Here is a 25,411-nt window from a genome sequence, read left to right on the forward strand (position 1 = left end):
GGAATGTTCATTTTGTCAAAATTAGGCTCAAAGGGTCACATAATTTTTATATTGATATCACATTTAGAAAAGAACGTTTTATAACTATTAATAGTAACTAAAAGTTTAGTTTGGACAAATCTGAAATCTATATCAGTATGGAATGCTGGAATACTGGTTAGTAATTGATAGAAGCACAAAATTAAGGCCAGAATGCCATTTGAGGATTTAATCAAATAATAATAACACTGCCTAAAGATTAGAAAAATGAGAAAAATTTAAGAAGTCAGCAAGTGGCAGAAACATTTTTGCCAGAAATGCTAAGATGTAGAATTTCAATGATCAGGAATACAAAATTAAGGCTAACATGAATGAATATATTTGTAAGAAGGCATACCCCTATTCAATGAGGACCTGCAAGAATATATTCACGGGGATATCACAAGAAGAATGGATAGGACTGCATGCGTTGGCCACCCGGTGCACTTTCTCTGGCCGCCCCATTTCTACCGTGGGCAGGGGTAGCGGGCACTTGGGCTTGGGGCTGGCTCACTGCTCCTCGGCTCTGGCGCTCGTTGGCCCCTACAGAAGGGGTGTGTGGTAGCCAATGGCCAGGAAAGGGGTCCTTCTTGGGAGGGGGCATTCTGGAATCACTATGGTGCGGCTCTTTTCTTTCTCTTTTTTTTGAAACAAAGGCTTGCTCTGTTGCCCAGGCTGGAGTGCAGTGGCGCCATCTTGGCTCACTGCAACCTCTGCCTCCCAGGTTCAAGCAATTCTCCTGCCTCAGCCTCCCAAGTAGCTGGGATTACAGGTGTGCACCACCACGCTTAGCTAATTTTTGTATTTTTAGTAGAGACAAGGTTTCACCATATTAGAAAGGCTGGTCTCAAACTCCTGACCTCAAGTGATCCACCCGCCTCAGCCTCCCAAAGTGCTGGGATTCCAGGCGTGAGCCACCGCGCCTGGCCAGGTGCAGCTCTTTTCTCGTGAGGGAATACTTCCTCTTGCAGAGGGAGTAGCCATGCAACTCACCTTGACTTGATGTAGCATGCCAGGAGAGACACAGCGCTCAGTCCACACAGCAGGACGGTGGATGTGGAGATAGCCACTGAAAGAGAGGAGACCACGCTGAGACACCCAGGAGCATATTCATTGCTATGAATTGCAAATTCTTTATCATGGACGTTCTTACAGAGGGATCCAAGGGCCTCCCAACAAGCCTGCTGCTATGGACATTTCTTAAGGTCCATGCAATTCCCTCTATTCTATGTCTAGGTAAAAACACATTCTCTTTCCTGCTGAGGGTGCCAGCTCCCTGTCGTCCCACACCTCTGCTCCTCATCTTTGTCCTTCTCAGGCAGAGTGCCTGGGCTGACGGGGCAGGGACGGGGCAAGTCAGGAGGCAGCAGTAAGAGCCTCAAGGGCAAAGCCAGGAGTGGGATGAGGAGAGAGTGCTTTTGCTGCTAAAGCCAGGGTTGAGAAAGCAGACAGGGACACCCCGCCTCTGCAGTCCCCAGTACAACGCCCCCTTTTCTTCAACTCACAGGTTTAGAAACAATAGCACCCAGTGCCATTTTCCTTCCAATTTCATTTTTTTCTCACTTGCCATTTTTTTCTTTTCTTTTTTTTGAGACAGGGTTTCCCTCTGTCACCCAGGCTGGAGTGCAGAGGCACTATCTCGGCTCATTGCAACCTCTGCCTCCTGGACTCAAGTGGTTCTCCTGCCTCAGCCTTCTGAGTAGCTGGGATTCTGGGCACACACCGCTACGCCTGGCTAATTTTTTGTATTTTCAGTAGAGACGGGGTTTCACCACGTTGGCCAGGCTGGTCTCAAATGCCTGACCTCAACTGAACCACCTGCCTCAGCCTTCCAAAGTGCTGGGATTATGCAGGTGAGCCACTGCATCCAGTCTACCTACAACTTTGTTTTATTTTTTTATTTTTTATTTTTTGAGACGAAGTGTCACTCTGTTGCCCAAGCTGGAGTACAGTGGTGTGATCTCGGCTCACTGCAACCTCCAGCTCCAGGTTCAAGCGATTCTCCTGCCTCAGCCTCCTGAGTAGCTGGGACCACAGGCACGTGCCACTATGCCTGGATAATTTTTGTATTTTTAGTAGAGACGGGGTTTCACTATGTTGGGCAGGCTGGTCTTGAACTCCTGACCTCGTGATCCATCTGCCTCAGCCTCCCAAAGTGTTGGGATTACAGGCGTGAACCACTGTGCCCAGCCAACTTTTTCTTTTCTTTCTTTTTTTCTTTTTCTTTCTTTCTTTCTTTTTTTTTTTTTTTGAGACGGAGTCTCGCTGTGTTGCCCAGACTGGAGTGCAGTGGTTCGATGTTTGCTCACTGCAACCTCTCCCTCCCAGGTTTAAATGATTCTCCTGCCTCAGCCTCCCAAGTAGCTGGGATTTCAGGCACCTTCCACCACACCTGGCTAATTTTTGTATTTTTGGTAGAGACGGGGTTTTGCTATGTTGGCCAGGCTGGTCTTGAACTCCTGATCTCAGGCCCACCTTGGCCTCCCAAAGCGCTGGGATTACAGGCGTGAGCCATGGATCCTGGCCACCTACAGCTTTTGATGGCAGAGAAAGAGCAGTAAGGAGAAAGAAGAGGTCTTTTGAGAGATGTTATATATAGGAGGAGGTTAGGATTTGGGACCATTTTGAATAAGTTGAAACGAACAGCTTGGGGCACTGACAGGTGTCACCTGAAGTTTATCAGATAGCATAGGAAGAAGGGGGTCTGTCTGTGTGAGCTAGGGGCTTAGTCGGAGGTCAGGGGAACAGAACTATTGTTAAAAACACTTGCAGGCCTGGTGCAGTGGCTCATTCCTGTAACCCCAGTGCTTTGGGAGGCTTAGTGGAGAGGAACGCTTGAGGCCAGGAGTTCAAGACCAGCCTAGGCAACATATCAAGACCCCCCATCTCTACAAAAAATTAGCTGGGCATGATGGCACACACCTGTAGTCCAAGCTATCTGGGAGACTAAGGTGGGAGAATTGTTTGAGCCCAGGGGTCTGGCGCTGCAGTAAGCTGTGATCACGCCACTGTACTCCAGCCTGGGCGACAGCAAGACCCTGTCTCTAAAGACAAAAACAAAAACAAACAAAATGCACTTGCAGGTTTGACCAATGAGCCTGACTATTGTGAATTTCCCTGAAAAAACATCACCCAGTGCTCTGCATGCAAGACGATGACACTGAGATCTGGAGCAGTGGTTGCCGCTCACTGAAGACCATGGGCCGCACGTCTCATGGACCCTGGGGGCTTTGAGGGCCTTTGCTGCATGACCTCCAGGCCATGTCCATATACCAAAATAAACCTCCCAGGGCTTGGCCTTCCAATACAACTCTACTGCAAAACATCTGAGTATAAGGGTGTAGGGACACTCAGAGCCCTGTGGCTGGGAGTGTAAACTCGTGCCATCTTTCCCAAGGGCAGTTGAGAAGCGCACACTCTTTGACTCTCTAGTTCAACTAGAATTTACTCTTAGGGAATAGACAAATACAGGGGTATTCACTCAAGTATTGTTTAAACTAATTTTCTTTTTTTTTTTTTTTGAGATGGAGTCTTGCTCTGTCACCCAAGCTAGAGTGCAACGGCATGATCTTGGCTCACTTCAACCTCCGCCTTCCAGGTTCAAGTGATTTTCCTGCCTCAGTCTCCCGAGTAGCTGCGATTACAGGCACTCACCACCAAGCCCAGCTAATTTTTGTATTTTTAGTAGAGAAGAGGTTTCACCACATCGGCCAGGCTGGTCTCAAACTGCTGACTTCAAGTGATCCGCCCCCCTCGGCCTCCCAAAGTGCTGGGATTACGGGTGTGAGCCACCATGCCTGGCCTAAAATAATTTTCAAGACGCTAATCTGAATCTCTTATCGACAGACAATTAGTTAAATAAAATGTGGTATGCCCATATGATGGAATACTATTCAACTATTAAAAATTATAAAATAGATCTGCATTTATTAACATGGAAAGATGTCTGCAATATCTTAAGTTAAAAAGATATTGAGATAAAAATGAACCCGCAGGCTGGGCTCAGTGGCTCACGCCTATAATCCCAGCACTTTGGGAGGCTGAGGCAGGTGAATCACTTGAGGTCAGGAGTTCCAGACCAGCCTGACCAATATGGTGAAACCCCGTCTCTGCTAAAAATACAAAAATTAGCAGGGCATGGTGGCGTGCGCCTGTAGTCTCAGCTACTTGGGAGGCTGAGACAGGTGAATTCCTTGTACCCGGGTGGTGGAGGTTGCAGGGAGCCGAGATCGCACACTGCACTCCAGCCTGGGTGACAAAGCAACAGTCTGTCTCAAAAAACAAACAAACCAAACAAACAAACACAAAATACAACCACAATAGGCTGAGTGCAGTGGTTCACACTTGTAATCCTAGCACTTTGGGAGGCTGAGGTGGGCAGATCACCTGAGGTCAGGAGTTTGAGACTAGCCTGGCCAACATGATGAAACCCTGTCTCTTCTAAAAATGCAAAAATTAGCCGGGCATGGTGATGGGCGCCTGTAATCCCAGCTAGTTGAGGGACTGAGGCAGGAGAATCGCTTGAACCCGGGAAGCGGAGGTTGCAGTGAGAGTCATTGCACTCCAGCCTGGGTAACAGAGAGAGACTCTGTCTCAAAAAAAAAAAAACCAACCAACCAACCAAACAAACAAACAAAAAACACCTACAATAATCTCCAACCAGCCATTTGCATGTCCATATGCACAGAAAAGTCTTGAGGAATATATACAATGGTGGGATTCGAGATAATCTTTATTTCTTTTTTTTTTAAAGTTTGTTTTTTTCTCATATATTTGCAATGACACTGTAATCAAAATAAATAGTAAAATTACAGAAACAAAACAACTTGTAAGTAAATAAAAAAGCATAGAAAAATTGTTACAAAAGAAGTAACAGAAAACACGAGAAATTAATGAAAAATGTTTTGAGTTTTCGGACTTAACATGAATCATTATTATGACTAAAAAAAGAAATCTGTCGTAGTGGAGATGCCGCACCTGACAGTAAGCTCTGTCTTCATGTTGGCTAGTGAGTTGACGCACATTGACGGTGTAGGGGGTGTTTTATTGGAAAAGGCAACATGACATAAACTGTGCTTCTACCTTCAGAAGATCCCTCCCCATTTCTATTTAAGTGACAAGAAAATCTGCAGAATGAAACTCAAGAGAGAAGAGGGCTCCTGAACCAAGGATAAAACAAAGCAACTTGAACTCAGCGCCAGACCCTTGGCCTCTCCCTCAGTGACATCCGGGCAACTCCAGTGAAGACACGGAAACCAGAATCACCAAGGCAGTGAATTAACAGCTTACCTGCCAAGCCCTTTTATTGTTTCCTGGGGGGTGTGTAGATTGGAGGAAAAGGAAGAGAAAGAGATCTGGTGAGACAGAGGAGGAGCGAGGAGGAAGGAGAGAGGGGAAAGGTGATTACTGCAGAGGAGGCCATGAAAACCACATCTCCCCACCAGCCCCCACCTCCAGCCTGTGCGCGGATTGGGTCCAGGACAGAGAAGGTAGCTGAGACAGCCGGGGGCCAGTGTTTGGCATGGATGATGAAATATCCTCATCCTCTGGGCATATGCAGGGAATAGCCATTCCTCAGCAACACCCTGACCAATTAGGCCAATCACTGGGTGTTAATACCCGTGTGTCACTGTGGCCAGAGCTCCTGAGTGCCTGCATCGGATGAAGGCGATTTTGAGGGAAGAGCGTCAACTCAAGTACTCTGAGCAGCCATCTGGTCCTATCCTCCCTCTTTTCTTTCCTTCCTTCCTTCCTTCCTTCCTTCCTTCCTTCCTTCCTTCCTTCCTTCCTTCCTTTCTTCCTTCCTTCCTTCCTTCTTTCCTTCCTTCCTCTTTCTTTCTTTTTCTTTTTCTGTCTCTCTTTTTCTTTCTCTTTCTTTCTTTCTCCTCCCTCCCTCCCTCCTTCCTTTCCTCCTCCTCCTTCTCTTCTTTTTCTTCTTCTTTCTTCCTTTCTTTCTTTCTCCTCCCTCCCTCCCTTCTTCCTTCCTTTCTTCCTCTTCTTCTTTCTTTCTTTCACTTTCTCTCTTTCTCTCTTTCTTTCTTTCCTTGTTTTCTTTTCTTTTCTTTCCTTTTTTTTTTTTTTTTTTTTGAGACAGGATCTCACTCTGGAGCCCAGACTGGAGTGCAGTGGCACCATCATAGCTCACTCTATCCTCAAACTCCTGGGCTCAAGCGAGCCTCTTACTTCAGCCTCCCAAGTAGCTTGGACCACAAGTATACACAACTACACTTGGATAATTTTTTTAATTTTCATTTTTTGTAGAGACAGGGTCTCACTATGTTGACCAAGCTGGTCTCTCAAATTCCTGGGCTTACGCAAGCCTCCCGCCTTGGCCTCCCAAAGTGTTAGGATTACAGGTGTGAGCCGCCGTGCTTGGCCTAGTGGTTTCTTTTCTATCTCTATTGCACTAAGCATGTGGCAGGTGTTGGGTTCACAGTAGATACTCAATAAATACTTGATTGATCAAGTTAAGCTTTTAAAGTTCTATAAATTGAAGTAAATTTAAAGTGACATTTGCTTTTTAATGAGGGATCTGTATTTCATAATAGCTTAGGACCATTCCTGGCACAGAACAGAAACTCAGTTTACATTGAATGGATGAATGATAAAACATAGAGGCAGCTCCTGTCAAAGGCTGAGCACATCGACTGCAGCAAATTCATTTCAGCCATGAAAGCCCAGAGGCATATTGCCATCCTGAGAAGTAAGTCCTCACACCTGGCATACTAAATCACACTAAACCATACTAAACCTGGCATACTAAGTGCTGGCATCGTGGCATGCTGGCCTTTTAGTTTACAATCAAGAGTCCTCAAGAATAGCTTCATCAGGGATGGGAGACCAGATATTGGAATAATTGTAGAAAGTTATTGATAAAAAGGGCTGCCAACATGGAATCAACCCAAATGCCCATCAATGATAGACTAGATAAAGAAAATGTGGTACGTATACACCACAGAACACTACGCAGCCATAAAAAGGTGTGAGATCATGTCCTTTTCAGGGACATGGATGGAGCTGGAAGCCATCATCCTTGCAAACTAACACAGGAACAGAAAACCAAACACCACGTGTTTTCACTCATAAGTGGGAGTTGAACAATGAGAACACATGGACACAGAGAGGGGAACATCACACACTGGGGCCTGTTGGGAGAGGCAGATGGAGGGAGAACATCAGGAAGAATAGCTAATACATGTGGGGTTTAATACCTAGGTGATGGGTTGATGGGTGCAGCAAACCACCATGGCACACATTTACCTATGTAACAAGCCTGCATGTCCTGCACATGTGTCCTGGAACTTAAGGTAAAATTAAATTAAATAATAAAAAAAGGGCTGCCAAGTAAGCCAGTAGATATTTAAGACAATGAAACTATGAACCATATTTCTTAAAATTTATTAAAATGTTGAAGCCCTCAAATTCACTCATTCATTTGCTTACTCATTCGATATTTATTGAGCATCTACTATGTAGCATTTACTGTTGAATTAAAAAGAGCAAAAGCATAGAGCTAATCATTTATATAACTTATTTTAAAAAGCAAATTATGATATTGGTAGTATCAATGGGTTGATTGAAACGTCAGTTAATTTACTGAGCAACCACTGTGGTAAAGCATTGTTAATACTTTCTTATGAAGACGGGCTCAACTGATTGCTTATTCATGCAGAAGTAGCAACATCCACTGATGTTCAAGGAACCAGTGAGTAGATCTCCCACACATAACTTGTGCTCCTGGATCTCAGGGTGGCTGATCCAACATAAAACACCTGAAGTTTTTTTGTGTGTGGCGTCTCTGTATTTCCACAGTTCCTTGCGCAGAATTATCTTTGTCCATTGTAGGCATTTGGTTAATGTTTATTACATTACATTTCAGAATTTGGGAGAAAGTTTGTGTGTGTGTGTGAGTCTCGCTCTGTCTCTTAGGCTGGAGTGCAGTGGTGTGATCTCGGCTCACTTAAACCTCTGCTTCCTGGGTTCAAACAATCTCTTGCCTCAGCCTCCCGAGGAGCTGGGATTACAGGCACACGCCACCATGCTCTGCTAATTTTTGTATTGTTAGTAGAGACAGGGTTTCACCGTGTTGGCCAGGCTGGTCTCGAACTCCTGGCCTCAAGTGATCTGCCCACCTCGGCCTCCCAAAGTGTTGGGATTACAGGCGTGAGCCACAGTGCCTGGCTGCTTTTTTAATGTAATAAAAGTCATGAACTGGAAAAGGCAGATTATAGATTATAGCCCATCATCAAATAGTTGTTGGAAAATCTATGTAGAAAAAATGACCCCTGAACTTTACATGTAGGATTTTATCCCACAGATATTCTTGCACTTACGGATTTTCAATTAATGGCTGTTTGTAAGATAACCACAGAATGTAGCAATCACATGTCCAGATAGGGGGTTGGCTAAATTAATGGTGGCAATTCCATACAACGGAGTATTCTGTAACTGTTAAAAACGATGAGATGGTTTTTGTGTCCTGATATGGGGGGATCTACAAGGTATGCCAGCAAGTGGAAACAAACACGGTACTGAACAGAAGAAATGAAGCAACTGTCCAGCATTCCTTATCCTCTATGTGTTTATTTGTACAGTCTCTCTGGAAGGGTGCCTGGAAATCTGGTAGCAAGTGTTGCTTCCTTCCTGCAAGGGGATTTTTGAGTTAGAAATGGGATTTACTTTTCGTCTTTTTTCTGAGACAGGGTCTTGTTCTGTTGCCCAGGCCAGAGTGCAGAGGCGTGACCACAGCTCACTGCAACCTCTGCCTCCTGGGTTCCAGCAATTCTCCCACCTCAGCCTCCCAAGTAGTTGGGACTACAGGCATGTGCCACCATGCCCAGCTAATTTTTTGTGTTTTTAGTAAAGATGGGGTTTCGCCATGTTAGCCAGGCTGGTCTTGGACTCCTGGCCTCCAGTGATCAGCCCGCCTTGGCCTCCCAAAGTGCTGGGGTTATAGATGTGAGCTACCTTGCCCAGTCTGATTGTTTTTTTAAACTATTCTAATCAATTAACTGCTAAAATGTCCAAAGTCACTTGATGTTTTCCCAGATGACGTTTGATGCAGGTAAAAATGAGACCACAAAAATATGAGTCATTCTCTAGCAGGAAAATTTATGAACAGAAGATTAAAATAATTTTTGCCCATATCAAATTACAGTTGGTTTTTTTTGTTACTTTGGAAGCTTGTCAGCCTGGAGCATGACTTGCTTTCTTCTCATTACTTGCGTTCTTCCTCCCTGCCTGCTTCCCTTCTTCCTCCTGTTCTCCCCTCCTCTCTCAGCTCTCCTCCCCTCCCTTCAGGTTTTCCTTTTAGTCTTGCAAACGCTTTCCCCTTTTCCTCCTTATCGTCACTTGCACATTCTCTTTTCTATTCTCCTAGCCTTAGCATTGCATGTGTCTTCTGTAAGGAGGAACAGTTTTTGGTTTTATTTTGTGTTGTTAACTTTTTTTCTTTTTCTTTTTTTTGCTTTTTAAATAGAGATGGGGTCTTGCTATGTTGACCAGGCTGGCCTCAAATTCTGGCCTCAAGTGATCCTCCCACTTCGGCCTCTCAAAGTGCTGGGATTACAGATGTGAGCCACCATGCCTGGCCAAGAGGAATGTTTTATACTGAAAATGTGGACAGCTTCTCTGTTAAGTGCACGGCGAGGGACCGGCAGCTTCTGGCAGAGATGCTGTAATGTCAGTGCTGGCATTGGCACCTGTGGCTTTGGATGCTCCGTGCGAGGGAGGTGGACCCTGCTGTGTAGAGCTGTGAAGAGCTGACCTTGAGCCCTTTTGTGGGGTGCCAACACTCTGGGTTCAACTCCAGTAGCCTGACCGCTAGAAGCTACCAATATTTAGAAAAACAGGCACATCAAACAGAGAACTCCATAAAGCAGCTATTGTTTAACTTTCTATGTGATGGAGGCCTTCTAAGTGTGGAAGGGACTGCTGCCAGGATTGTGCTGGGCGGCAGGCCTGGGCCAGGACCACCCAGCACCTGGGACTGTGGTCACCCTGATCATAAACATACTTCACAAAGGGACACACTTACCAGTGGTGTCGCTGTGGCCCTGTGGATACACACCTGCGGAAAAGAGAGGAGAGCATCACGGCTCGAGTCCTAGAGGTCCTAGATCCTCATGAAGCAGGAGAAACTCGGCACAGCTCGGCTGCCATCTTAGCACCCTCGGAGACTCGTGGCTGGCGTAACCAGACTCGTTTTAGCAAAGAACAAGCAGGGTAGCTCACTGAGGTGCTGGCCACACTTAAGAATCAGATAAGCTTTAGAGAAGGTCCACGTTACCCACAGCTCCTCCATTCCACAGATCCTGGCCCCGGACTGCAGGGAGCTTCCACCACCTCCTACTGCGAGAGGGCACAGATGCCACTCAGAGTCTCAGCACGGGCTCTGCTGTGCGGGTGATAAGGCTGGCCCTGTCACATCTTGGCGGGTGGGCTTGTTTTTCTAGTTGCCCCAGCCACAGAGAAAGCCACGGAGAAAGAGGACAGGCCAGGAGGCTGTGGCTGGTGGCTGGGGGCAGCAGGCTACCCAGTGAATCCCGACTTTGGGTTGACGGTCTAAAGCCGCCTTGTGCTGGATCTCAGCCCCGATCTCAGAAGCAATAGTGAGAAATGGACCTCTCCTGGGGCAAAGCAAGTGCTAACCTGGCGGCTGGTGGGAGGCGGATGCCGTGAGTTCCCAGGTCTTGGCTGTTGTCTGAGAGGGGCCGTGGGAGGACCCATGACTGCCTATCTCTGTGGTTCCTGTGGAAGACGATGTGGAAGGCATCAGCCGGGAGCTCGGGACAATAGCTGCTGTTGTGGCCGCTGTGGTGTTTGAGCTGGGAGATGAAGCTGCAGGCTCTGTAGAGAGGCCAAGGCAGGGAGAGCATCAGTGTGCAGACTCCCCTCCTCTCAGCTGCAGCACAGGGTGATGTGGGCGCTGCCGTAGTGAGTCACCCGGGCCAGCCCTCCCTCTCCCACAGCAAACTGCTCCTTAAGAGGGTGACATAGCTGTTCCTCTGGAAGGGCCATAGGACCTGTGAAAACACTAAAGAACATGGCTACTATCACGGCACGTGTAAAGAAAAGATCAGCCAGACACAGTGGGTCATGCCTATAATCCCAACACTTTGGGATGCTGAGGTGCGAGGATCGCTTGAGTCCAGGAGTTTAAGACCAGCCTGGGCAACATAGCAAGACCCTATTTCTTTTCTTTTTTTTTTGAGATGGAATCTCACTCTGTCACCAAGGCTAGAGTGCAGTGGCATGATCTCAGCTCACTGCAACCACTGCCTTCCGGGTTCAAGCAATTCTCCCTGCCTCAGCCTCCCGAGTAGCTGGGATTACAGATGCACACCACCATGCCCAGCAAATTTTTGGATTTTTAGTAGAGATGAGGTTTCGCTATGTTGACCAGGCTGGTCTCAAACTCCTGACCTTAGGTGATCCACCCACCTTGGCCTCCCAATGTGCTGGGATTACAGGCGAGAGCCACTGTGCCCTGCTGCAAGACCCTGTTTCTACAAAAATAAGGATAAAAATAAATTATCCAGGTGTGGTGGGCGTGTGCCTATAGTTCCAGCTATCTGAGAGGCTGAGGCAAGAGAATCACTTGAGCCTAGGAGTTTCAGACTGCAGTGACCACTGTACTCTAGCCTGGGGGACAGAGTGAGACCCCTGTCTCTTAAAAAAAAAGGCGGGGAGGGCAGGGGGTGGGTGGGAAGAAAAGAAAGGTGTTAAAGATCTTGTCATTCAGCTTGTTTACTAGAGAAGGCAGGCCCAACATTGCAGGCTCAGCTGAAAGCAGGTGAAGCTGCGTTGGCTGAGGATGCTCGGAGCGGCTGAATGTGAAACACATGAAGCCTGGGCTCTGGCCTGAACTCTCTGGGCTGTTGGAGGAAAGCATCCGGATGAGCTCGCTGTCAGGAATAGAGGCTGCCTTGGGTTCAGAGTCTTCCCTTCTTTGTCATTCCCCAGAAGGTGGCTGCCCCTGCACTGTAAAGGTACTGTTCCCTCTCCATGAAAAACGTGTCTTCCGTTGTGACAGCTACGGAATTTAGCAAATGTGGGGCCAAGCGCTGTGGCTCTCTGGATGCACTGTTGTTGCTGCGTTCCCGTGGTCTTCCAGCCACACAGGTCATGAGAAGTCCTCACATCCCCTTAATCCTTTGTCACCACCTCGCATACAACTTGCCCCGCCCTCACTGCCAACGCTCCAGGGCTCCCTGCAGACAGGGCACACCACAGCGTCCTCAGCCAAGTGCCCACGGTCGTGCCAGCTCAGGTCAAAGGCTGCTGTCACGTCGGAGCTTCTGACTGCACAGTTGTGTCTCGACAATGGCCATCGGACCAGGCATTTGGGATGCGAGAGTGGGGAGGATGGGAGAGGCTTACTGGATCATTCTCCTCCTTGGGTTAACGAGGTGTGACTCAGATCAAAGGGGTTGTAGAATTACCTCAAGTTTAAGTGGAGCCAGCCCCTCAACCCCTTCCTCCCTGTGCAGGTGACTCACTAGGAGGGAACCTTGTTTAGCTGCTTCTTCCTCCCTTAAGCTGCAGGCCTCAGCCTTGGCCACTTAAGAACCACCTGGGGGCCAGGTGCAGTGGCTCATACCTGTAATCCCAGCACTTTGGGAGACTGAGGCTTGCGGATCACCTGAGGTCAGGAGTTTGAGACCAGACTGACCAACATGGTGAAACCCTGTCTCTACTAAAAATACAAAAATTAGCTGGGCGTGGTGGTGCACACCTGTAATCCCAGCTACTCGGGAGGCTAAAGCAGGAAAATCGCTTGAACCTGGAAGGCAGAGGTTGCAGTGAGCCAAGATTTCGTCTCTGCCCTCCAGACTGGGCAATAGAGCAAGACTCCATCTCAAAAAAAAAGATCCACCTGGGGCTGGAGAGCAGTGATTTCCAGCTTGCACCCAGGCCAACGGGAGTGCTCAGACGTTAGTGCGTATCCACAGCTGACAACTGACACTCTGCAAAGGATGGCTGCGTTTTGTAGTATGAATGACAACAGACAGGCCCATCCCTGGGGGCAAAGGAGTAGGCAGGGGCCAGGGACAGCCACAGGCTGGACGATGCAACACTAAAGCCAAGAGTGAACTGTAACATGAAGGTATCATAGCACGCAGGGCAGAGGATCCCAAGAAAGCATCCAAGATTTCAAATTTTCTGAACACTGAGAAAGTGCTGAGGAAATCGGTCCTGACAATCTCCAAAGACTCTGTTGAAGCCTGGGACACTGGCAGCTTCAGGCAATGCCTCTACAATAGAGCAGTCACCGTGATGTGCTGGTGTTTGGGTCTGGGTGGGGGGCAGCTCTCCACGGGTCTCTGACATTTCTGCACATCTTGTAGACAAGGGAGCTGACTGCCCTTTCTCTGGACCATCCTCTCAAGGGTGCTTCTATAGCAAGGGCCTTGGAAGATAGGGACATGGTCTCCCCTGGAGCAGAGAGCAGGCGTGATTACTGCCCATGACAAAACACTTGGGTCTCCAAAGCCGGGGCTTCCTCTCCCACAGTGCAGCCCGCTGAGCGGACAGGCATCTGTTGAGGCCCAGCTGTGCTGTCCCTGCTGGCTAGGGGACGAGGGAATTGATGCAAACATGCTGAAGCTCCCGCTGCTTGCTGGCCTCCCATCCTGGAGTGCCCTCGTTTCTGCCAGCACCCATGAAAATGTTGAGGGCTGAGACACGTGCAACCTCAAGCCTCAGTCTACTTTCAGTTCTTGAAGGTAAGTGTCTACAACTAAACATGATATGACATATTAGTGAGTTTTAAACCACTATTCATTCTGCACATATAACACCTGGATATCAAGCAACCTTGATTTGAAAAAGAAAATTAAGCTGGACGTTCTTATTCTTGATTGAATAAGACATTTGTGCTATTGCCTAAGTCTGCAGTGGCACACCACGGAGGTCCATGAGTCTGCAGGCTTGGTGATGGGGGCTTTGGGTGTTGGGAGGGAATAAATGTCCTCAAGAAGTTTCTGACCTTCCTACCTTTTCCAGAAGGGGAGAGGCTCTCTGGCTGTGGGGTCACCCCTGCCGTCGTTACTGTGAAGGGTGGCGCTGGCCTTTGGCGAGCCAGGAGAGGGTCTCCTAGAGAGAGGATAACCACATGGCACTTATGATCCTGAGCCTGGAACCTGGGCTAGCCTCAGAACTGGATACAAATAAAATATATTAACACAGGCTTACAGTGGAGGCATGAGAAACAATGTTTCCTCACCCAAATGCAAAGACAGACTGCAAACTATTTTTCTTGCATTTCCGAAGACTGCACAAGTTAAATATCAAATTTATTTTGGCTGAGATGATATTAATGATATCAATTCAATTTTATAATAATGGCTATTCTTGGGAAAATAAATGATCACTCAATAGATTCTATTTTGTTTGTTTGAGACAGGGTCTTGCTCCGTTGCCCAGGTTGGAGTGCAGTGGTGTGATCACAACTCACTGCAGCCTCGACCTCCCGGGCTCAAGAGATCCTCTTGCCTCAGTCTCCTGAGTAGCTGGGACTACATGTACGTGCCTCAATGCCCAGGTAATTTTTATTTTTTTACTTTTAAAATTTTTTTGGTAGAGACAGGGTATTGCTATGTTGCTGAGGTTGATCTTCATCTCTTGGTCTCAAACAATCCCTCCCACCTCGGCCTCCCAAAGTGCTGGGATTACAGGTGTGAGCCACCATACCTGGCTTACATTTCGCTTGTTTAGCAGGAAAACAAAATCATTCAAAGCACAAGAGGTTGGGAAGCGTCACAGAGGGAGTCGTGAGTGATCAGAACGCGGAAGGATCTTTGGACTAGGTGAAAGCTAAAGAGGCATCCAGTCTTTGGGCTCTAAAACCCTGATTCTGGGTTCTCTTCTTTCCTCTCCTATCCTGACCCTGTTTGGAGCCCACAGCTCTTCTCCATCCCACATTCATTTGCCCAAAGGACATGGAGCATTGAGGAGACCTGACTTTCCCTGCAGTGAGAAAGTCCTTATTTTACCTCGGGCTTACAGGTTCCAGGGAGTCCCAGGACTGGCAGGTTAAGACCCACCGTGGTTCCCACAGATCCTGCTCTCCCCGCCACGCTCAGCTTTCTCATTCACTCACTGATACCACGGGGTGCTGTGTCCCCAGGAGCGGTTTCTCCGAACAAGTCGGAGTCTTCCTCCCTGTCCTCCCTCTGCTGCCTGTGGGACTCGCTCTGTTCTGGGGGAGGAGGCTGAGCCCGCACTCCCAAACCAGTGGCAATGTTCAGCGCCTCACGGAGCTCCCCTCTGTCCCCGACTGCAGAGGGCGGGAGCGATGGGGTCGCTCCATGCAGGGGCGCGCTCATCCCTGCCCCAGAGACGAGCTGGGGAAGCAGAGAAACCTGCCCTCAACGTTTGTCAAATGGGAATTCTCTTGAAAGCCCCCGGGTTAATTTTTTATTTTTTCCAGAAGGAGGAAGAGGGGGGCAGAAGCAGGCCTGAGTGTTCCAGAAACAGCCCCAAGTGGCTCCCACCCGAGGCGGTTTGGCCGCTTCTGGGATGTTTATCCAGGTGCAGGTAAAAAAAAGTCGATTCTTGCCACCTTCCCTCCCTCCTGCTGGACACCATGCACAGCTGACTGAGCACAGGGCAGCCCTGCTGCAGGGCCTGCGCCCATCCTCGGGGCTGGGTAATGAGCGAGGAGCAGTGATGGCTTCCAACATCCACCTTCTCATGAGAAATCCCAAAATTTCGCACACTAGTGTGCTCGTGAGTGCCCACCCAGCTCTGCAGCCAAATTCTCTTGCCAGCATCATCTCAAATCAAAGCACTACATGTAATAAGAGTTAACAAGTACCAGGGTTCACGCCACCCTCCCACAGCCCGCAGTGTGGATATCAAGTCCGTTTTCCAGATGACCAGCCAGAGTGCCAGAACGTCACAAGAGCCGCCCAAGGCCTCCTGGGTGGTAGGCGGCAAAGCCAGGATTGAAACCCAGAATTCTGTGACCCCAGCACCTGTGTATTTCCAACGTCAGGAGCTGTTGCTGAGGATCCCATTGGTGTCTTTTTTTTTTTTTTTTGAGATGGAGTCTTGCTGTGTCACCCAGGCTGGAGTGCAGTGGTGTGATCTCGGCTCACTGCAACCTCTACCTCCCAGGTTCAAGCAATTCTCCTGTCTCAGCCTCCCGAGTAGCTGGGATTACAAGCACATGCCACCATGCCCGGCTAATTTTTGTATTTTTAATAGAGACAGGCTTTCACCATGTTGACCAGGCTGATCTAGAACTCCTGACCTCAAGTGATCCTCCCACCTCGGCCTTCCAAAGTGCTGGGATTACAGGTGTGAGCTACCATGCCCGGCCCCCACTGGTGTCTTTAGCCTCTGACCTCAGCATAGATCCCTTGACCCCTGAGATGGTATCTTCTCTCTGTGCTGCCTTGGCGGGGTGGGGGAGGGAGGAGGGTGGGGTGGCGTGGGCTACTCACTAATGCATTTGAGACTGGGGGTTGTCCAGTGGGCGATGTTCGTGGCCTTGTTCAGCACGCACTCAGTCAGGCTGGACGTGCCGGCTTTACGCTTGAAACCAGAGTTACAAATGTACCGCTCCCTGGAGTACAAGCTGTAGCTCTTGACCCGGATGTCTGCGTGTTCCACGGACACTGGGGGAGGGCACGTGATGCCTGCAAAAGTGCAGAGGACAGGGGAGGGTGAAGAGGTTTCCACTTGTAAGACGCGTTCTCCAGGCACACGCGGCGGTAGTCAGTAACTTTAGGGCTGAGTTCAGCTTATCCTAGGGGTGCCTTAGGAAAAGCCCCAGGTGCCAGGCACATGGAGGATGTGCAGGAAGGGCATCCATCACCCAGAAGCCTTCCCAGAGCCTCACCTGAAGTGCCAGTCAGTCAGCAAAACTAGAGATGGGGGCGTGGGGAGAGGGTCATCGATGAAACGTCCTCTCCGTTCATTTCCCACTCCTCTCCAAGCCCTCAGTAGTCTTCATCCCTCTCCACTGTGGACAGAGCCTCCAATTCTCACTGAACGACAGCAACTGCCTCCAGATAGGCCCCCTGCAGGCTCTCCCACAGGCCTCTGCGGCCAGCATCACCTTTAGAAATGCCTCTTTGAGCCTGGCCAACATAGTGAAACCCCATCTTTACTAAAAATACAAAAAATTAGCCGGGCATGGTAGCACACACCTGTAATCCCAGCTACTGGGGAGGCTGAGGCAGGAGAATTGCTTGAACCTGGGAGACAGAGGTTGCAGTGAGCCCAGATCACACCATTGCACTCTAGCCTGGGCGACAGAGTGAGACCCTGTCTCAGGAAAAAAAAAGAAAAGAAAAGAAAAGAAAAGAAATGCACCTTTGACAACTTCACTCGTCCCTGACCACCCAGTACTCTTAGAATAAAAACAAATCTTTACGAAGTCTTCAGGGCTCGGCCAGCCCCTCTAGCTCTCTTCCCCCAGCCATAATGGTCTTGGGCTCCCCTCACACCACTCACCACGCTACCCACCTCTTCCCAAGCACAACCCACCGTGGCACTCTGTCTCCCACCACCCTTCCTAGCTCACTGAAACACCGCCTCCTAAGGAAGACCGTCCGTCTCCCTGAGTACACAAGGGCCTGGGCTGAGTTCTTTCTCCCCTAGTCTCTTCCACAGTTTGTATTGGAGATGTTGAGATTATGTAATTCACGTGCATCCCACTGTGTGTGCTCTGAGCCAGATGAGGGTAGAGCCACATCTGTTTTTGCTAACACTGGGATCCTGAGCCCAGCACTATACCTGAAACTAGTAGGTACTCAAGAAATCCTTGTTGGAAGAACAAATGGATGAACTCTGTTACTCAACCACAGTCTTCAGCCTGACTTTCTCATAGAAGTGAGTTCAATTTATTTCATTTCTACCTTTGTAACCAGTTTATCTCATTATCCTCTCTTTTTCAGAAGAAACCAGAAGCAAGATGAATTGCTCCAGACAGCTTTACGTTTGTGACAGGTGGAATTGGACTCAGACTCCAAACTTCAGCTACACATCCGGCAATGGTGCAGGAGCTCAGTTCTGTGGAAATGAGGGGTTTTACGAGTCCACATCTAAGGGGATTGGCCTCAGAAGCAAAGAAAAGATGGAAATGGGTGTCACTTCCATTTCCATTCTGGGGACACTGTATTCACTAATGGCTTTTAGTTGTTGTTGATAATTATTTATTAACAACTATTGATATTTCTTTGTCCTTAAAAATTTCCTTTCCTATGTAAAAGCACATAACGTAAATGTTAAAGACAACCTGACTTGAGTGAGCTATAGGAGAACTTCAGGCTTTTTTCCTACGTTACGTAACAACAACAACAATGAAACTTGTAAAAAAGAAAGGTTGACTTGTTTTCCAGTAGGCAAAAATGAATGAGGTTGGTGTTATTGATCATGTACCTAATATAAAAATCTGTGGATCCCAGGAAAGAATCTATTCAAGGCCTTAATGACAGTTAACATACAATCCCCTTTGGCACCAATTTTGTAGACCGTGGTTCTATAAAGAAACTCCAAAAGGATCGCCCTTAGTTCTTAAAAGGCAAGGAGGCAGCTAATGTATGCCAATATGGTTGGCTTTTCCTTGTTTAAGATGAGGTCTTGTCCAATGCCAGAAAGATTTTTTTTATATAAGATAAAGTCTCACTCTGTCCCTGGAGGTAGAGTGCAGTGGTGTGATTGTAGCTCACCACAGCCTCAACCTCCCAGGCTCAAGCAATCCTCCCACCTCAGACTCCTGAGTAGCTGGGACCACAGGCATGTACCACCATGCTCGGTTAATTTGTTTTTTGTTTGTTTGGTTTGTTTGTTTGTTTGTTTTGTAGAAATGGGGGTCTCTCTATATTGCCCAGGCTGGTCTTGAACTCCTGGGGTCAAGCGATCCTCCTGCCTGGCCTCGAAAACTGCTAGGATTACAGGCGTGAGCCATCATGCCTGGTCTGAACGATTCAATTGTGGCTAAATTTAAAAAGCAAGGTTTTTCTTTAGGCACTTTAAATAACTGTAAGATTTTCTTTTTACTATTTTTCTTATGAACGAATCACATTATTAGGTTTTCTTGTGCATCGAAAAGATGAGTAAGAAATGGTTTGGGTGTGGAGGGGCTGAGGGTGGGCAGTGCTGGAGGGCACTCTGGGTCCTGGTGCCCATGGGGACGTGGCCAGAAACATCTCCCCCAGACTCCCCACTATTTGAGTATGTCTAGGCCCTGAGTGTCACTGGCTAAGACACTGGTACAGGGCAGCGATGGGGGTTACCAAGGCAGCTGTAAAACACGGAAACCAACGGGCTGCCTCCAGCTGCTGGGGCTTGTCTCTTTGGTTCCAGGTCAGGAAGCTCTCGGTAAGTCCCTGCTGAGCAGTTGGTGCAAAGGCTGGGTCCCAGACAAGAGAACTGAGTGAGGTCATCTTCCTGCCGCCTCGGGGTAGATTGACGGGGAGACCAAATGCAGTGGCAGGAAGATTTGCAGCCTGGGATAGGGAGGCCCCTGGCGGCCTCTGTGCGGAGGTCAGTAGGCTGTGGCCCACAGGCCCCATCCAGCCTCCACCTGTTATTGAGAGTAACGTTTTATGCCTCTCTCATTCATTAATGTCTTGTCAATGGCAGCTTTCACGCGCAATGGCAGAGCTGCATAGTTGGAACAGAGACCTGCCTGCCCGCAGAGTGTAAAATAGTTACTATCTGTCCCTTTACAGGAAAAGTTTGCCAACCCCTGCTCTATGTAGCCTTTACGCAAAGTACTGCATTTGTTTTGTTAGTAAGACCAATTGCCCAGTGCATCAGCACAGACCTGGTAACTGAGGTTGACTAAGGTGATCTAGCCCATTTCAAAATAAAATAGTTTCCGTGTGGCAAAACCCAGCATCAACCGGAGGCAAATGGTGAAATGAAAAAGAAATTGCATCCCATGTTATATAGGGCCATTCCTCTCATATGTTTATGTTTTTGTTTTTGTTTTTGGAGACAGGGTCTTGCTGGAGTACAGTGGTACGATCATGGCTTGTTGCAACCTCAACCTCCTGGGCTCAAGTGATCCTCCCACCTCAGCCTCTCCAGTAGCTGGGACCACAAGCACATGCCACCATGCCTGGATAAGTTTATATATATGTGTATATTTTTATATATGTGTATATTTATGTTTATACATATGTTTACATATGTTTATATATATATATTTAAGTTTATGTGTGTGTGTATATATATGTATTTTTTTTTTTTAGAGACTGGGTTTCACCATGTTACCCAGGTTGGTCTCAAACTCCTGAGCTCAAGTTATCTGCCCGCCTCCACCTCCCAAAGTGCTAGGATTACAGGTGTGAACCACCATACCTGACCTCCTCATATATGTTAAAAGCCCTTGAAAATCAGCAAAAAGTGTGCCAAATCCCATGGGAAAACAAGAAAAAGATAAAATAGGAAGCTTACAGAAAAGGAAATACAAATGGCTCTTAAATATATTTTAAAATGCTCAATCTTATTCACAATGAAAGAAGTGTTAAAAAGAAAGCTACAGGAGACGGCACTTCTAGCTGCCAAATCAGAAAAGAGCTGAAAGTTGAATAATAAACCTTTTAGGTCAACCAGAACTTTCAGATTGCTTGTAACACCCTAGTGAGGGCATATTTACAGTCTCGAAGATTATAGAGGTACATGCTTTCTGACCCCACAATTCTGCTCCTAGCAATTTATCTTACAGATATGTCTGCATACCTGCGAGACAGTGTTACAACATATTCCTTAACCTAGCAATTCCACCCCTAAGAATTTATTTTACAGATATGCTGGTATATTTGCAAACTGAGTATATACAAAGTTATGGATTATAACAGCCAGTATCTGTAACTAATCTTGTATGTTGTCAGTAGGAGACTAATTAAGTAAATTTGTCTTGTTTTTTTTTGTTTTTTTTTTTTTTTGAGACAGTCTCACTCTTGTCACCCAGGCTGGGAGTGCAATGGCACAGTCTTGGCTCACTGCCTGCAATCTCCGCCTCCCAGGTTCAAGCGATTCTCCTGCCTCAGCCTCTGAAGTAGTTGGGATTATAGGCGTGTGCCACCACACCCAGCAAATTTTTGTATTTTCAATAGAGATGGGGTTTCACCATATTGGCTAGACTGGTCTCGAACTCCTGACCTCAAGTGATCTGCCCTCCGGGGCCTTCCAAAGTCCTGGAATTACAGGCATGAATCACTCTGCCTGGCCCGACAAGGGAGTTTTTGGCACTCATTTAAAATTTCTCTTAAAGTCATGAGTAATACCTTGTTCATACCCTTTCAGGTCATGGAATTGATTCTATCAATGAATCAATTTATAGGTTCCTCTTACTATGCTCTTCTGAATTTCTTTTCTTTTCTTTTCTTTTTTTGTTTTTTTTTGAGACAGTCTCACTCTCTCACCCAGGCTGGAGTGCACGGGTGTGATCTCAGCTCACTGCAGGTGCAGCTTCTGCCTCCCAGGCTCAAGTGATTCTCCTGCCTCAGCTTCCTGAGTAGCTCAGACTACAGGCACCCGCCACCATGCCCGGCTAATTTTTGTGTTTTTAGTAGAGACAGGGTTTCACTATGTTGGCCAGGCTGGTCTTGAACTCCTGACCTCAAATGATCTGCCCGCCTCGGCCTCCCAAAGTGCTGGGATTACAGGCATGAACCACCGTGTTAGGCCCTGAATTTCTATTCTAATAGCTTTTAACTGGATCAAATTCTCCCACCTCCATCTCAAAAATCCACCCCCTCATGTGTGCACATGTGCGCGTTTAGCTTGGTAGAACCGTAGGTTTCACTCCCTGCTACCAAAATCTTATACCTGCACCTGTGCTGCTTTGTTTTATGTTAAAATATCTGGGAAAATACTTAGGTAGGCAGTGGGGGTAGGGCAGGGCAGAGAGGAATAACCATAAAAATCAGCTCAAGTCAACTCCAGAAACATCTGATAGCAGGTCAGAATGGATAGTCCCATGAAAACACAAGACTCTGCTCTGTGATAAAATATTCCTTCCTTCTGTGAAAGCCTGAATCGACCTGGACATGTGTTCCTCTCTGGGTGCTATTATATCATTGGTGGCTGAACAGTCAGTCTCCCACCAGCCACAGGGCAGTGACTCCAGAAAACAAGGGAGACACGAGGTCCCCAGGCGAAAAGTCAAGAGAAAGACTGGATTTTAGTTGGGGGAGTGACTAACTGGTCTTTCCTCACCCCCAGCCTTCTCTTTAGCATGGCTGTCTTGGCCCTGGAGAGACCTTGCCAGCTCATAGAGTCAGCTCCTGGTCTCCCCAGGACTGAAAACCCTGCCATGAGTTATTCTGAAACCTCGGAAGGCGGGGGGAGTCTAAGAACCCCTCCCTTATCCCAAATGCCACACAGTTACTTGCAAGATCGGGCCATTTCTTTTACTTTTCTTTTTCTTTCTTTCTTTTTTTTTTTTTTTTTTTTTTGAGACGGAGTTTCACTCTGTCGCCAGGTTGGAGTGCAGTGGCATGATTTTGGCTCATTGCAACCTCCGCCTCCTGGGTTCAAGCAATTCTCCTGCCTCAGCCTCCTGAGTAGCTGGGACTACAGGCGTGCGCTACCACATCCAGTTACTTTTTGTATTTTTAGTAGAGACGGGGTTTCACCATGTTGGCCAGGATGGCCTCGATCTCTTGACCTTGTGATCCACCTGCTTTGGCCTCCCAAAGTGTTGGGATTACAGGCGTAAGCCACCACGCCCGGCCAAGATCAGACCATTTCTTTGCAACTGCAAAGACACCTTGTTCCCCATGAAGCATCCTTTTCCCAAAGGCTGCTGTTGCTTTCAGTTCTGGTTGGTCATTCATACATTTTGGAATGCTTTCTATTCCTGGGATATAGTGCGTTGGAGAGAGAGTGGATGAACCGACGGACACAGCTCCACTCTGCAGGAAGTGACTGGTGTTGTTTAGTTACAGTTGTTGGTACATGCCCCTGGAAAAGTGCAAGGGTAGCTGGGAGTAAATTTGATAAAGAATAGGCTCGGTGCAGTAGCTTTGTAGATTCTATTCTAGTCTAATAGCAGCTTTGTAGATTCCATATGATTTTCTATAGAGATGATCACATCATGGATTCTCCGAGTATGTTTTATGATTCCATTTTATCACCTTTGTTGGTTATTAACTATAACTCATTGTACTATTTTAGTGGTTGTTTTAGGGCATCCACTATATATCTTTACCTTATCCCAGTTTTCCTTCCGGTGATGTTATACCACCGCATACATATTCTGTAAGGATCTGAAACAGCAGACTTCCAGTCTCTCCCCCAAGCCCTTGTGCTATTGTTGTTATACGTTTTGCTTTGACATACATTATACCCTATGACACATTGTTATTATTTTGCTTTAAACAGTTGATTGTTATTGATTAGCTAAGGATTTTAAAAGGCATTTGCACTACACTATTTATCATTTCTGGGGTTTTTCGGTATCTACTCTGTCATTTTGCTGAGAAAGGAAGTCTTATCAGTGGTTCTTCCATTATGAACGGTCCTCAAACCAAGATAAATCCGTGAATAGATGATGTTTGAATGTACAAGGATATCAATTGTACTGCAGCCAATCCAACCAGGCAAATGATGGCCAGTGACTTACTTTGTAAAGTTGGACTGTCTCATCACTATATTGGAGATATTACTAACACTGTTTCATTTTATTATTTTATTTTTAAAATGATTTTATTTTATTTCATTATTATTTTATTATTTTATTTTATTTTGAGACAGGGTCTAGCTCTGTCACCCAGGCTAGCGTGTAATGGTACGATTATGCCCCACTGCAGCCTCAAACTCCTGGCCTCAAGCAATCCTCCTGCCTCAGCCTCCTGAGTAGCTGGGACTAGAGGCGCATGCCACCGTGCCTGGCTAATTTTTTTTTTTTTTAACCTAGAGACGGGGTCTCACCATGTTGCCTAGCCTGGTTCAAACTCCTGAACTCAAGCCATCCTCCGGAGATAATACATTTAATTGAAGCAATAACTTCATTTCTACATGCCTGAATCATATCTTTAGATACTTCAATTATACTTTCTATATATTTTCTCATAACATTGTTCCCTAGTTATTCAATGTAAACAAGTCTCACCTTGTTTACAATATTATAAGCTCCTTGCAGATGGTATGTATAGTTTACAGTCTCTGGTACTCTCACGTTCCTAAGCCTGGTATACAATAGATATTTTCTGAATACATATACCGGAATTATGAAGTAATGGAAATTGGAGTAAACTTACGGCTCTGGGACTTTCAAAACTCTGAAGTAGCCAAAAACATATACAACAAGTCCTAACGATCATTTAAATGAAGTTACCAAAATAGTGTATGGGCCACACCTCTTTCTGCTTCCCAGAACCTGTGAATCAGAGCTCCTTATCTATCAGGTTGGTGTACAGAGTCTAATAAGAGCTGGCAGCCTCGGCCCTGGTTTCATATCCAGAGTTCAGAGGTTGTCGGGTTAGCGTGGTCCCCCTGCCCTGTAAGCAGAGTCAGAATCAACTCCAACATTCTCCTCACTTACAGCACCTTTCAAATGCCTGCACGAGCTAAGGGCAGTAGGATTCAGAGAAGTGTCAGATGTGGTTCCTGCCCTCAGGAAGCTCACTGTGGAGCTGGTGTACGGAAAAGGCAGAGGCCTCTGGCCTCACAGTCACCCACCACCTTCCTTCCTTATTTGCCCCGCTGAAATGTCAGCCAAGTCAACACACTTCCTTTTGGAGCTGGCTACAAGTACAGACTGTCTCCAGCTCACTGCCTGAAACTTGGCAATTCTTTTCTTTCTCTCTCAGACTCATTAACTGAGCTTCCCGACCCACCTCTTGTGTGCCAGGTGAATTTCTCCATAGCTCAAATCCTTAAATAATGATTTTTGGAGGCTTGCGAGAGTTGAGGGCTACAGGTTAAAGAGCAAATGAAAGGAAAATAATGAAATGCATTCTATAATTTTAGGACTCGAGAAGACATCCGGCCTCTTCTGCCTCCTGCATTGACACCGCCTGCATTCAGGATTTCGTCACCACCCACCAGAACGATTGCAAAAGCCTCAACATAGCTCCTATTCTCTGGACTCTCCTGACTACAGTTCATTTTTCACACTCTACACAAGAGCAACCTTTTCACCATGCAGTTCCAGTAATGTTCCCCTGCACAGAAACCCTCAGGGGCTCCCCACTGCACAGAAGGGAATCAAGCCTTTCCAAGAAGAAGCATTCAAATCACATCAACTATGTCCGATGAGCAACACTGATATGACTCCCAGGATATATACTGAGGAGTTTTATATATATTTATTCATTTAGATACATATTGTTATTACTATTATTATGTTTATTGTTATTTTTGAGACAGACTCTCGCTTTGTCGCCCAGGCTGGAGTGCAGTGGACAAGCTTTTGTGAATT

The 25,411-nt window shown here is 47.0% G+C and overlaps 1 protein-coding gene across 10 annotated transcripts in view; it reads right to left on the bottom strand.

Annotated features, from left to right (window-relative positions):
• Positions 1-25,411, bottom strand: part of IL15RA (interleukin 15 receptor subunit alpha) — a 34,577-nt gene that overhangs the window by 2,629 nt on the left and 6,537 nt on the right. For 2 of the 10 annotated variants that reach the window (XM_077945370.1, XM_077945372.1), the window contains exons 2-7: positions 17,178-17,295; positions 16,470-16,664; positions 14,017-14,115; positions 10,669-10,866; positions 10,055-10,087; positions 1,012-1,087 (exon numbers count right to left, since the gene is read on the bottom strand). In XM_077945370.1, the coding sequence (XP_077801496.1) occupies positions 1,012-1,087; positions 10,055-10,087; positions 10,669-10,866; positions 14,017-14,115; positions 16,470-16,664; positions 17,178-17,295 (719 nt within the window). 10 annotated transcript variants of the gene reach the window in all.

The sequence above is a fragment of the Macaca mulatta genome, chromosome 9, assembly GCF_049350105.2.
Source record: "Macaca mulatta isolate MMU2019108-1 chromosome 9, T2T-MMU8v2.0, whole genome shotgun sequence".
NCBI classification, from domain to species: Eukaryota; Metazoa; Chordata; class Mammalia; order Primates; family Cercopithecidae; genus Macaca; species Macaca mulatta.